The sequence below is a fragment of the Octopus sinensis genome, linkage group LG14 (genome assembly GCF_006345805.1).
Source record: "Octopus sinensis linkage group LG14, ASM634580v1, whole genome shotgun sequence".
NCBI lineage: Eukaryota > Metazoa > Mollusca > Cephalopoda > Octopoda > Octopodidae > Octopus > Octopus sinensis.
In genome coordinates, this window is record NC_043010.1 from 43,733,377 (window position 1) to 43,747,966 (window position 14,590).

At 36.7% G+C, this 14,590-nt stretch overlaps 1 protein-coding gene across 2 annotated transcripts in view; it reads left to right on the forward strand.

The window, feature by feature from the left end:
- Positions 1–14,590, forward strand: part of LOC115218806 (serine-rich adhesin for platelets-like) — a 69,807-nt gene that overhangs the window by 54,610 nt on the left and 607 nt on the right. For both annotated transcript variants that reach the window (XM_029788743.2, XM_029788742.2), the window contains 3 exons: positions 9,442–9,604; positions 12,564–12,720; positions 13,242–13,368. In XM_029788743.2, coding sequence (XP_029644603.1) covers positions 9,442–9,604; positions 12,564–12,720; positions 13,242–13,368 — 447 coding nt within the window. The remainder of the gene's footprint in view (positions 1–9,441; positions 9,605–12,563; positions 12,721–13,241; positions 13,369–14,590) is intronic.

The following is a 14,590-nucleotide window of genomic DNA, read 5'->3' on the forward strand; positions in this document are numbered from 1 at the left end:
GGATGAGTTTAGGGAGAGTGCCTGTTAGTGAGTTACCCAAGTCTCCGGTAGAACCGGGTTTACTGAAACTATACTGGTGGTCTAAGATAGGGAGAGATAAATGGTGTTTGAGAATGTGAGTGTTCAAAGTGAGAGCAATAAATCATTAGTTGGTGGGTCAGTGATTTGGATTCCTATAAAGAGAAACTGAAGAGTTGGACTAGGATAAGGGCTTGATCTGAGGAATATTGTTTCGGGTTTGGAAGGGACAAATGTGAGGTGCCCCAAACTCCTTTCACACTTATTTTGTATGTACATATAGTGATTAGCCTGATAGAAAATACCTGATATAAAGGTATTTTACCTAACTTGTGCATTTGGAAGTTAAGTGGGCAGTAACTGCAAAGGCTTTCTTCCCATAAGCACATTTTACCATAAATTTATCAGAAGTTACATATTCAGTTTTTTTAATTCTTCCATCTTTTGAAAAGGCTTAACTCTAGGAAAATAACTGAAAGGTGTAGAATTGCTCTTGAACACTGTTCTTATATTAGCTAGACCTATGCTATAAAGGATAGAGAATTTGAGTGGACTCAGGTGGGTATTTCTTTTACAAATGATATACTGCTTGTATAAACATTATTTTCAGAGCAGATGATGGTTTAACCAGATGTTAATGGCCTCTGATGATACTTTATTTTGACATTTTAAGGATGATTGGACTTTAGATAGAAACCAGATGTTGATTTTCTGTTTACAGATGTTTTGATACTTGCACACAAGCATCTTGGAATGATATTTAATTATTATTTTATTTCTTCATAATAAATTGTATAGATTCATATAGAAGTCTATATATCGGCCCATAAGCTTTAGTCAATTTCCTGTTGTTGTCATTATCAGTGGTGGCTTGGGTATATCATCTATGCTATACACTTCACTTATTCATAATGTATGTTCATGTCTATCTTTAAAAATATCAGCTATTACTGATGATAATGGAGAACCCATGTCATGTCTTCCAATTCTTGACATATTTCATATTCTAGTTGAAAATTAGCTGTTCTTGTCTACAATATCAATATTTCTATTACATTATCTTGCAAGAGTTCTTTTCATCAGTTACTATTTGTTTGGAGTGACATACTGAGGTTCTACATCTAACACTTGACATAAATGGTGTTCCTGTTTTGTGTTGTTGCATAAACTGTCAGTATTGCTTTTCAGAAAGATGGTTTTTGTACTGTTTCAGTAACCCTGATAATTGCAACTATGTAGTTAATATATGATCTTCTTTAGCCACTTATAGTTACTGTCTCTTATCACAACGGTTAGTTTGTTAGAGTAAGCCTTGATCATAACTAGGATCATTTCTCTTATCAGCTAGACGTATTATGGTACTACTGTTATCTTGTAGGGTTTAAGAGGGATGGCCTTCTTCAAAACAAACTTTCCATTGTAGATTATCATTGTAACTCATTTTCATGGTTGCCTTCTTGATGGAAGCAGTGATGTTTAGATGAGAAATTCATTTGTGTTAACAAAATTTACCTGTTTGTTTAACATGGATCTTCAATTTCTATTGGTTGTCTTTTGTTGATCATAATTCATGGTTTCAGATGACAAGTATTCTTAACACTTCAAAGTATGTGTTTTACTGATAATAGAAAAAAAAACTGATTATTTTTTCATCTACTGAACATCTAGTTCTCAAAGAAAAATAGCACTGTCAAAACTACAATAATTTACACCCTACAGATGCAAAAAATCTAAATAGTATAATCTAAAAAAAAAAAAGGTTTTGAGAGAAATAACTCAGAGTGGTCAGTGGCATGTATTTGAACAACAAGGACAAATACAGGTATATCAAACACCATACAACATAGATTCTTGATTTATTAAAATTATCTTTGCCTTTAGAGGATGTGTCACAATTACCATAAGGCAATTTGAGCTAGCTCCTTATGACAGGGGAAGGTAATGTCAAGAATCAAGAATTCTCCAAAGTTGACATGTCATTAAAGAAAAGACATGCTTATTGTCTGGAGATAAGAGGACAGTCATGAACAGTAGGACAATGTAAAAATAGCTGTTTACAGTCTGTTTTTTTTTTCTTTCTTTCTTTCCTTTAGTGAAAGAAATTTTTTGCTATCAGCAGTGATAATAGCTTCCTGAATATGCTCTACTTTTCCTTATTCTATTTTGCTACAGATAACTCCAGCCCTGATTAGATCACCTTGGTAAATAGAAGCTATTGTCCATATCATAAGGGACATCATCATCATCATTATCATGTTTTAATTTCAATTTTAACTTGCTGACAAGGAAAATGGATGGGTCTGCTGTTCAGTAAATAGCCACTGATCTTATTCTTTAGTGGTCTCTACTGTAAAGGTCAGCACCCCAAATTTTCATTGGTCTTTCTCTTCCTTGGCTACTTAAGACTAACTTTTTTTCTCCTGTTATTCATTGTCCATTCACAATCAGTGCTCATAGTAATGCAGACTTTTCTTCTGTGCAGTTTGGCTGATACCTGTAATTGCCAGCAATTCCTCTCCAGCTCCACGTCTTTCAGTTCCCATATCACTATTACACATAACACTATTTGTGCGAGCTTCATACAAATGGCTCTTTGCATGAAGAGAGAAATCTTTAATTGCTGTTTAGCCCAGAACACTCTTAAATAAGTGAATGATCAAGGTTGTGCCAACCATGACCATTCCAGATTTTTTTTTTCTTGCCAATGTATTTAGGACTACATTTTCCAAAAGTGTTTGTTTCTTGAAGATGGTAGATGTGATTTGAGGGGAATTTAACTGCTGTTTCTGGCAATCTGGGCAAATGCATAAGGCTTGTTTTTTTTGCCAATAAAAAATACCCATAAGAACCAGCTCTTTAAATATCTTCCATACCTTCCATTCTTTGGCCATAGATACTCTACATGCAGTGGATAGTAATTGTCAGCCAACAGTTTAGCAATAAACTTCTATACTCTTTGTATTTCAGTTTCTGCACCACTTATATTTTACAAACCAAAATTCAAGTTTACTCCTTTTCTGAATTTCAGCATCAGCATGCATTCTTGTACCCATGATACTAAATTATACCAATTTTTTTTCATGAGAAGTTGTTTAGAGACTACTTTACTTAGTTTAATAAATCTTAGTATAGCATGTATGTCAATTGAATTGCATTTAAAGTTTATTTATTGTTTTTGTTCTGGAAATGTATTCTCTATCTCAACTCACACAGTATGTAGCTGACATTTATTTTATCAAGCATCTAAGTATTGTATACAGTAAGTTCTTTATTATATTTATATAAGTTTGAAGCCATTTAAAACAAAGTTTGAACTCAGAGTGAAAAAACTTAAGATTTGAATTCAGAATGAAGAGCAAAGAAACTAAATAATGAAAGTCCTGTATTCATTTCCCTTCAACCATTCCACTCTTTTTCAGTGCTAAAAATTAAAACAATTATATTAGTTGGTTTTAGGTTTCAAAAGCCACAAATTAAGTGGTTATGTGTACTGAGTAATTGACCATTGAGTAGGTCATAACTCAGTGCATTGCAACAACTTCTAGTCTGCTTTCCCAACAATTACCATCTTTATTAATAAGGACCAAATAGTCAACAGTTAAAGATAATTTCTTGAACAAATATCATCCCACTCACGCTGGTAATGGAAAATTGATGTATGATAGTGAAAAATATAATGAATTAGGCTTTGATTTGGCTGACTAGTTGAGATCTTTGATTACTAACTTAACGTTTGTGTATTTTGTCTCTTAATATTTTTCCTTCAAACAATGTGATCATAATATAGTCATTTCTAAACATTTATTGTCACTCCTTTCCTTTATTAATATAAAAGGAATGGGAGGCACTTAAGATAAGGGAAATAACCATGTAATATCACAGCTATTTTCAATATTTAGTCTGAAACTGACATAATTATTCATCAATTTAAAAACCAAGAGTGTATTTTAGTTAATTGAATTTACCCTGCCTCTGTTTGTTTATGTTAATATGGATCAGATATTTCTTTAAGTTAAATCAAAACAAATCAAAATAGATGAACATCAATGGAATTTGTATCTTTGTGGTACCAGTGCCGGTGGCACACAAGAAAACCATCCGAACGTGGCCGTAGCCAGTACCACATCAACTGGCCTCCGTGCTGTGGGCACGTAACAAACACCATCCGATCGTGGCCGTTCGCCTGTGTCGGTGGCACATAAAAACACCATCCGAGCGTGGCCGTCTGCCAGCCTCGTCTGGCACCTGTGTCGGTGGCACATAAAAAACACCATCCGAGCGTGGCCGTTCGCCAGCCTCGTCTGGCACCTGTGTCGGTGGCACATAAAATCACCCACTACACTCTCGGAGTGGTTGGCGTTAGGAAGGGCATCGAGCTGTAGAAACACTGCCAGATCTGACTGGCCTGGTGCAGCCTTCGGGCTCCCCAGACCCCGATTGAACCGTCCAACCCATGCTAGCATGGAAAGCGGACGTTAAATGATGATGATGATGATGATGATGATGTATACAAAATGGGAGGTATACAGCATACATTTATCATATTAATAATACTTAATAAAATAGCATTCTTATTTTGGTATTCTGAGTATATATTTATGTATATAAGAAAAGAGGTGACAAAGTAATAACTGATTATCTTATGAACTTCATTAGCTTACAGCTGTTTCCTGGTTATTCCTTTGTCATCTCTTTTCTTATTACCATTCTGTACCTGACTAACACTTCATCCAGAAGTATATGTATATCGAGTTCTATGCCAGGTTATTTCCAAATTTTTGTACTGAGACAGTGTCTGCTATTTGTTTAGAGATATCTTGCTATTTGCTTAGATTGAGATGTCTATCAGGAATTTTTTTTTAACAATATTATTTTTTTATTGTTTGTCTGCAAGAACCAGAACCTTCTAGAATGTTGTTGCTCTCATTTCAGAGACTTGTTGTGGTTTATGTCTATGCCATCTTTCTCCACTTGTGATTTTGTAATATTCTCAGAGTACCTAGTTCAAGTATTCTCTAATTTTGCTATGGCTGCATACACACATATACATATGTATGAGTACATGTTTGTGAAGAAATTTCTTCATCATTCTTGCTTTTTCTTTTATTTTGTGTGTGTGTGTGTTACTGCATCATGTTGCTGTACTAAGTCTTAGGTTTTGGCTCTGTTCCCACAGCTTTTAACTATGTAACTTTGTATTTCTAGAGGTGTATGCTGATAAATGGGTAGCTGTATTAATGTGTTGTTTATTTTAATCTTATTATAAGGAAGGGCCTATAGTTTTTTTCAAGGTTTCCTGAGTGTTTTGGCAAAGTGTCTGTTTTGTAATTCTTTTTTTTTTATTACTTATAGACTGATTTTGGTTCACACATTGTTGTGTCCATGCCTAACATTCTTGCTACATCTGTCTCTCTAAATCTTTGTACTTTAAATGCTTTTTTTTCTCCCATTTCTTTGATTGATATGTGTCTAGCCATAGAGCAAAACAGATCAATCAGTTCACATTTCATTTTTGTGGCCTTTTATGACTCAGCTCATTTAATCAATTAATTGTCAGTATGCACAGCCATGTCATACAGTATTATTACTCCATCTTTTACTATGGTTTGGTGATTATGTTGGTTCTAGTCTTTGTCTTAAAGTGAACACCTTGTGAGTGTTTTATCAAATACTCCAGTTACTAAATATATATCACTCACATTATCATCATCATCATCATCATTTAACGTCCGTTTTTCATGCTAGCATGGGTTGGACGGTTTTGACTGAGGGCTGGCAACCGGATGACTGCACCAGGCTCCAGTCTTGATCTGGCAGAGTCTCTACAGCTGGATGCCCTTCCTAATGCCAACCACTCCGAGAATGTAGTGGATGCTTTTTACGTTAATTCTTTTTGCTATAATAGGCATAGAAATGACTGTGTGGTTAAGAAGTTCTCTTTGCAACTAAATGGTTTCAGATTTGGCCTCATTGCACAGCATCTTGGGCAAGTGTCTTCTACTATAGCACCAGACTAATCAAAAGTTTGTGAGTGGATTTAGTAAACAGAAACTGAAAGAAACTTGTTACATATATGTATACATGTATGTGTACCCTTGTCTTGACAATGCACATTAAATGTAGATAAATGTCACCAGCATACAAGCAGTGTCATCTGTTTGGAATCTTCAGTGAAAACATACCTAGCCATCATGTTGTATATGTTTGAAGAATTAGAGGGAAATATTCTCTTGCTTGGAAACAGGTGAGGGTTGATAACAGGAAGAGTGTCTAGCTACAGGAAAATCTGCCTTGACAAATTTCATCTAACTTGTGCAAGCATCGAAAAGTGTACATTAAAATGATGATAATTTGTAAATATAGGTGTGGAGGTATTAATTCAAAGCTATAACTATAAACCCTTCCAGTGTACTTTTCAGCTTCTTGCTACTTTATGTATTGGTGTATTCTTTGTATGTATATTACGATATATTTCAGTCTTAAATCTTTTTACTTCATCATTATAGAATATACTCTTTTTCTTATGGTTATTGTTGTTTTTTTTTTTCACTTGTTGAGTCTGGAAGAAGGGACAGTCCCCTAAAAGAGGCTGCTGAGCTTTGTGTAAACTGTTCAATTCAATACCTGCAGGGAGAAGATTCCAGAAGGCTGATGTTCTAGGGATGTAAGACTGAGTATAGTGGTTAGTATAGGGTGGAGAATACAATAAGAATGATGAGAAGTGGAAGGACAAGTGAGCCAGGAGTGCTTGAGTGACAGAGCTACAACAGCAGCCATCTCTGATGAACAGAGGCTTTTATTGTAGCAATAGGTAAGACAGAGAGGAAACAGCATACCTATGGGCTAGAGACTGGAGTATGTCTGTGAGTGCTGCTTCCAAATGTTTTTCTTCAATGTATATATTGTAAGGTACCTTTCACACTGAAGTTGTCTCTGGTTAGAATCAAATCAACATAAATCCTGCTGTAGTTATTTTACTATCATCATCATTCGCTTTCCATGCTGGCATGGGTTGGATGGTTTGACTGGGGACTGGTGAGCCAGATGGCTGCACCAGGCTCCAATCTGATCTGGCAGAGTTTCTACAGCCGGATGCCCTTCCTAGCGCCAACCACTCTGAGAGTGTAGTGGGTGCTTTTACGTGCCACTGGCACAAGGGCCAGTCAGGCGGTACTGGCAATGGCCATGTTCAAATGGTGTTTTTAAGTGGCACTGGCAATGCTCTCACTCAAATGTTGTTTTTCACGTACCACCGGCACAAGTGCCAATAAGGCGACACTGGTTATGATCACGCTCGAATGGTGCTTTTTACGTGCCACCGGCACAGAGGAATGTGGTCAGAAATTTCCTTTTAGCAGCTAAAGGTTATTCATAGTCTTAGTGAGTTTTATTTTCTGCCGTTAACAATGTTGTGTCATTCATTCATCTGCTCTCCCTCTCTTCCTTCTGATAGTTGGTGTGTTATCATCCTCTTTTTTCCCTATCTTTCTTCAAAAGTAGAGTTAATTAGTTCTTCAATGATAAGCAAGCAAGCAAAAACTAAAAGCATTCTATAGTGTGTATATTTAGAAGGGTTCCTTCTGTCATTAGCAAATCTGTTTTAATATTTATTAACACTAAGGTGGCAAGCTAGTAGAATCATTAGCATGCTAGGCAAAAATGTTTAGCAGCATTTCGTCCATCTTTGTGTTCTGAGTTCAAATTCCACTGAGGCTGGCTTTGCCTTTCATCCTTTCAGAGTTGATAAATAAGTGCCAGTTGAACACTGGGATCAATGTAATGACTTACCCCCTCCCCTGATGTTGCTGGCCATGTGCTAAAATTTGAAATCAGTATTAATGCTTTATGGTCAATTATATCCAAACCATGTCAACAATAAACAAGTTTAAAGAACTTAGGTTCTTCAAAGTTTTTTTACTGTTGACATCAGATATAAGGTTATTTGATAAAATAAAATGGAATAGACAAGTGAATAAATGTGTTTATTTCTTACCAGACTAAAATTTAAATGCTAATTTACCAGTGAAGTTTGACCTGGTTTGGACCAAATCAATATCTTTCATACAATATTAGTCAATGTCTGTTGCATTTCATTTTATCTTTTAACTTTATATCTAGTGCTAAGTAGATATAACTTTGAAGAACTTTGATTTAAATTTGCTAATGATATAGGTGTAATTGTACATAAAGCTTTACTTGTTTGTATATGACAGAAACAATCATACAGTATAGAATGTTTAATTTTATGCTTAAGATTGAAACCTCAATTACTTAACTTCTAATAAAGAAAGGAAGGTCCTGACATCTCGTCACCATTATTTTATGTCACTTTCCTGCTCTGCTATAATGTGAGTAGCCATGTAGTTCCTCAACAGCAAGAAGTCTGTTCTATTTTGGACCCTTCTTGTATACGTTAACCTTTCATTTCCTAGTATAAAACTGTATACCAACCATATAGTGTGGATGTCACAAAGAAAAAATGCACCCAGTAAACTCTGTAAAGTGGATGGTGTTAGGAAGGGCACCAGACTACAAGAACCATACCAAAACAACTGAAGTACAATGCAGTCCTCAGATCCTTCAGATCTTGCCAAAATATCCAACTCCTGCCTAAATCAAAAATGGACAATAACAGATGATAACAATACTTAAATTGTTCTATAATTGCATATCTGACTCCTAATTCTTTCACCATGTAAAAATTGGTAAAAATTTGATTTCAAGATGTGTCTCTATTTATGGTGAGGTGTTTCTTTGCATTGGTATCTAATCATAAAATTTGATTCATTTTAAAATTCATGATGTTAAAGTTATATAATATAAGCCCTCTGAGAGAGATTGTTGCTTGCATTTTATTCTTGGCATTTAGTGAGACCTGATATTTAGAGAAGCTATGAAAGCTTTACGTGAATGTTGTTCATGTTCAAGGGTAATGTGAGGCAATGATGTTTTCTTGATGTGAGTCATATTTGTGGTGGGGGTTCAGTGTTTAAAAGATAAGATGGGTATGGCCTCCACAGGATGCTTTTATGGTCTCTATGGAATCAGTACAAATTTGGTGTTTGGTACCTAAGCTGGATGTGGATGATACACAACTGGAGAAGATTAGGAATAGCGAATCATACCATCTAGGTTAGAATGGATATTGTTGGATGTGATGACGAGCAGGTCATTGATGTATAAGATGTTTTTGAGATCTCAACTCAAGGACATACAATTATTTCTGGTAGTAACTCATAAGACAGTGATCTACCTCTACCATTATGCTTTGTAAAGTGATCTCTAGGAGGTGGAATTTTACATTGTCTGCTAGTAAACTGTATTGTGATACTCATTTAGTGAGGGCTTTCACATGGACACATATAACAGGGCTACCTTGGATTTATATGTACTAACTGCATGTTGACCCTCTTCTCATTCCAGAATGTCAAAAAGTCATATGAGAACCTTGAGACATTAGTGCCGTTGCCGTGGGAAGCTGTTTACTCCAGTGAACTTGAGAAAGAGTGGCTAAACAGTGAAACCTCTTTAAACAGCAGCAGCACTGTACAATTACCAGAAGGCAAGGAACTACATTTAAAATCACGTGAGTCATCTTTGAAGTAACATGTATTTATGCATGGTGGCTGTATAATTCTGCTTGTTTTATTTTTATCTCATTGCTGTCTTATTCTATACCTATTATATGAAAAATATCTCTAGTATATGAATATGTGTGTCTATCAACTTGGTCCACCCATATGGTACATTGGTGTAGAAGTTTGTCATGGATGAGGATTGCCTAGATGTATAAATATTTTCTTGATCTTAAAGTACTACATATATTTCCAACAAGAAAAAAATCTTTGAGAAATATTCAATGATTATGTGTTGAATGAAAACTAAATAAATTTCCTATGTAAATATGTATATATAAGAAAAATAACAAGAAAGGGTTGAAAATGCATAAACATTTTTATACATGCAAGAGTGGCTGTATTGGTGCAAAAGCGGCTGTGTGGTAAGAAGCTTGCTTTCCATCCACATGGTTCCAGGTTCAGTCCCACTGCATGGTACCCTGGGCAAGTGTCTTCTATAGCCTCAGGCCAACCAAAGCCTTGTGAGTGGATTTGGTAGACGGAAACCTCATGTCTCCTTACAGACCAAGCAGAAATTGGTACAGCTAAGTTGGGATGTTTTACCATACCTATTGCACTCATATGACCTTGCATCTTTGGATTACCATTTATTTCAATCCCTACAAAATTCTCTTAATGAGAAGAACTTCAATTCTTTGAAAGACTGTAAAAATCCATTTAAACCGCAAGTTCTGGGAGGATGGGATCATGAAGTTGCCTCAAAGATGGCAAAAGGTAGTGGGACAAAATGGGATATATGTGGTTGAATAAAGGGATGTAGAAATATCTAAAGAATGTTTTTGAGTTTTATGTAAAATACATTACAAACTTTTTTCCATCCCAATATATGTATATATATGTGTGTGTCTATATATTATTGGGCTCTTTCATTTTCCAACTACCAAATCCACTGACATGGCTTTGGTCAGGCAGAGGCTATAATACAAGACAACCATCCAAGGCGTCATGCAGTGGGACTGAACCAAGAATCATGTGATTGAGAAATAGATTTCTTAACCACATAGCCATTCCTGCATATGCACACATATATAAAGTAAACTGAAGCTATAGTGCTAGTATTGAGGCCACATATATAGTTGAAGAATATCTGCAAGTTTTAATCTATTGAAGTGCTACAAGTGTTAAGATTCTGTGAGGATCATCCAACCCATGTCAGTGAAATGATGATGATGATATATATAATATATATATATATATATATATATATATATACATCATCATCATCATCATCATTTAGCGTCCGTTTTCCATGCTAGCATGGGTTGGACGGTTCTACTGGGGTCTGTGAAGCCAGAAGGCTTCATCAGGCCCAGTCAAATCTGGCAGTGTTTCTACGGCTGGATGCCCTTCCTAACGCCAACCACTCCGTGAGTGTAGTGGGTGCTTTTTACGTGCCACCCGCACTGGTGCCAGACAGAGCTGGCAAACGGCCACGAACGGATGGTGCTTTTTATGTGCCACCGGCACGAGGGCCAGGCGAGGCTGGCAACGGACACGAAACGGGGCGGTGCTGGCAACGGTCGCGAAACGGAAAGTTCTCTTACATGCCACCGGCACTGGTAACACATCTGCAATTTCCATTGATCGATTTCCATTGATCGATTTCGATTCTGATCCTCACTTGCCTCAATGGGTCTTCACAAGCAGAGTTTCGACATGCCACCGGCACTGGTAGCACATCCGCAATTTCCATTGATCGATTTCGATTCTGATCCTCACTTGCCTCAACACGTCTTCACAAGTAGAGTTTTGTGTCCCAAGAAGGGAAGGTATGCATACGTAGGCTGGCTCCATCCCATGTAGAAGGCCATGGGTTGTGGACTCACTTGTGCTGCCGGGTCTTCTCGCGCACAGCACACTTCCAGAGGTCTCGGTCTCTAGTCATTTCCTCAGTGAGACCTAAAGTTCGAAGGTCGTGCTTCACCACCTCGTCCCAGGTTTTTCTGGGTTTGCCTCTTCCACAGGTTCCCTCAACCGCTAGGGTGTGGCACTTTTTCACACAACTATCTTCATCCATTCTCGCCACATGACCATACCAGCGCAAACGTCTCTCTTGCACACCACAACTGATGCTTCTTAGGTCCAGCTTTTCTCTCAAGGTACTTACACTCTGCCGAGTGTGAGTACCGGCATTACACATCCATCGGAGCATACTGGCTTCATTTCTAGCGAGCTTACGCATATCCTCAGCAGTCACGGCCCATGTTTCACTGCCATGTAGCATGGCTGTTCGTACACACGCATCATACAGTCTGCCTTTCACTCTGTGCGAGAGGCCTTTTGTCACCAGCAGAGGTAAGAGCTCTCTGAACTTTGCCCAAGCTATTCTTACTCTAGCAGTTACACTTTCAGCACACCCGCCCCCGCTGCTGACTTGGTCACCTAGGTAACGGAAACTATCAACTATTTCTAGTTTTTCTCCCTGGAAAGTGACGGAAGTTGGTCTCAGAGCATTTTCAGTGTTTATTGTTCCTGAGCATCTGCCACATACAAAAACCATCTTCCTAGTTAGCCTTCCTTTGACATTGCTGCATCTCTTATGTGTCCATAGCTTACACTTGGTGCATCTTATAGAGTTAACATACACTTTTATTAAAGCTGAAAAATTCTTCACAGACTGTTAGTCATTTTCATGCTACCATTCATCAGACAGTTGTGATCAGATGGTATGATCACAACATGAAACTCTTGAGTAACATTTTGTGAAGAATTTTCCAGCTTAAATAAAATCATATTACTCTACCTTCAATATCCAAGTACTATTGTTTTTCCGCCTTGTTTTGCATGTATGTGCTTACTCATGTATGTATGTATATATATATATATATATATTATATATATATATATATATATTCATATTTGTATGTTGGTATTTTTATATTTTGTTTGCCTTCCCTTTATTTTTAGGGTCCATAAAGAAACCTTGCAGCTTTTTCCTGGAGGGAAACTGCCGGCGCACTGAATGCAAGTTCTCCCATGATATTTCTACCATCACCTGCAGGTTTTGGGAGGATGGTGAATGTTTTAAAGGGGACACTTGTCCATTTCTACATGGCTATTATGCGTGAGTTATTCTTATGAGTTCCATCTATGTTATCAATGTGGTACTTGGTGTGATGTGATACCCTGAACATAACCGAAAATCGTTATCGCCTGCAACTTATGTCTCAACACAAAACTAATGAGGAAGTTTCTACATAATTGCTTGACATACTAGATGTAGCAGCTACATTTTCTCAAATAATACTCTACTGAAAGACACATGAGATAATATTGTCTTTGATGCTGTGTCTGAAAAAAAAGAAAAGACTGTCAGTTGGAGCTAACCAGTATCAAACCATAAGCACAAATTTCTCTCACAAGTTAAGCTGATGAGCTTATAAAGAAATTAAAGGACTTTCTTTCAAGAGTGACTTGAAAACATTTGACTTGGTTAGCAGTGAATTATAAAAACAAAAAATTGTAAATTAATTGAAAATTTTAAACTTCATTTTTTGTGATGTATTATGAAATGTTGAACTGCATTTTATTGAAATAATCACTAAATTCTCCTTCATTTGCTCTCAAATCGTTTATCCATTGCAGTACTGCTACTGTAACAGCTTCAGCCACTACTGCAGTAGACAAGTATGAAAGCGCAGCAGTTGGTAGTAGTTCTGAAATTGCTTCTTCTAGTACCATAAAGGAACTCTCTTTCCTACCTCAGTCTAAAGTAAGTAGTCTTGTAGTTTTTTTCTACTTGTTTCCTTTCAGAGACTGAACCAGCTGCCTTCCTCCTTCAGCAGCAACTCTACATACATAGCTTACATATCACGGTCCAATGTAATTTGATAAAAATATTCTCTATGGCCCAAGGAAATTTATGGACTAGTATCTGATACTGACTTCTTGGTGTTGCACAGATGAGAGATAAATCTCCTCTAGATAAGTTGCTAGTCTATTTTAGCTAACATTGCCTGAGAATCTGATCTATAGCCAAAATAGATAAATGTTGGAAAACATTTTTGGTTATCCAATGTTAAGCTCACATGAACTTATGCTGTTGGCCTTAAGATTTCTTTAGTAAATTATAAGAGGTACTCTAGCAAAGATGAAATAAGCTAAATCAAGCCAGCGAGGAAGCTTCTTGTTAGCACTTGGGCTGGTAAAAATAGCTTCTAAATCTGAAATTAACATATTGGCCAATGTAATCTTAGAAACAACATGTATGAAAGAAAAAGAAGATGGTCCCAGCAAGAATGTTTTTAAACTGTTTTAAATATACAACTGAAATACACAACAAAACTTATCAGTGTATGTGTGTGTGTGTGTCTGTTTCTAGTTTAGTTTAATATTGGTTTCAAATTTTGGCTCATGGCCTACAATTTCATGGGAATAGGTAAATTGATTACATTGACCTCCAGTGTTCAACTAGTACTTATTTTGTCAACCATGAAAAGATGAAAGACAAAGTCAGCCGTGGTGGAATTTCAACTCAGAATGTAAAGACAGACAAAATGCTGCTAAGAATTTTGCCTAGCATGCTAACAATTCTGCCAGCTTACCACCTTCAGTTGAATTTAAAGTAGAAGGTTAAATGACCCAGCAATCAAATCACCAATAGTATATTTCAAATTGAGGGCTTTTTAACTATTCTTTTCCTTTCAGTATGCAAACTTTTACATGAAGTTAAATATATTTCATTATTAAATCTCTGAACGAGATGTAAACAGTAACCGCTTGACAATGTAAAGTATAATAGCCATCTCAATATGGTTAACCACAAAGGGTGGGTGTTACTGTAGCTTTTAGCCCCAGGAGAGCATCGTTGCCAGCTGGCTTTAGGCACACTATCTGTGCACTTATGGTATTTGCAAAGGGAGGAGAAAGGGATGGCCTCCCTTTGCAAATACCATAAGGGCACAGATAGTGTGCCTAAAGCCAGCTGGAGACGA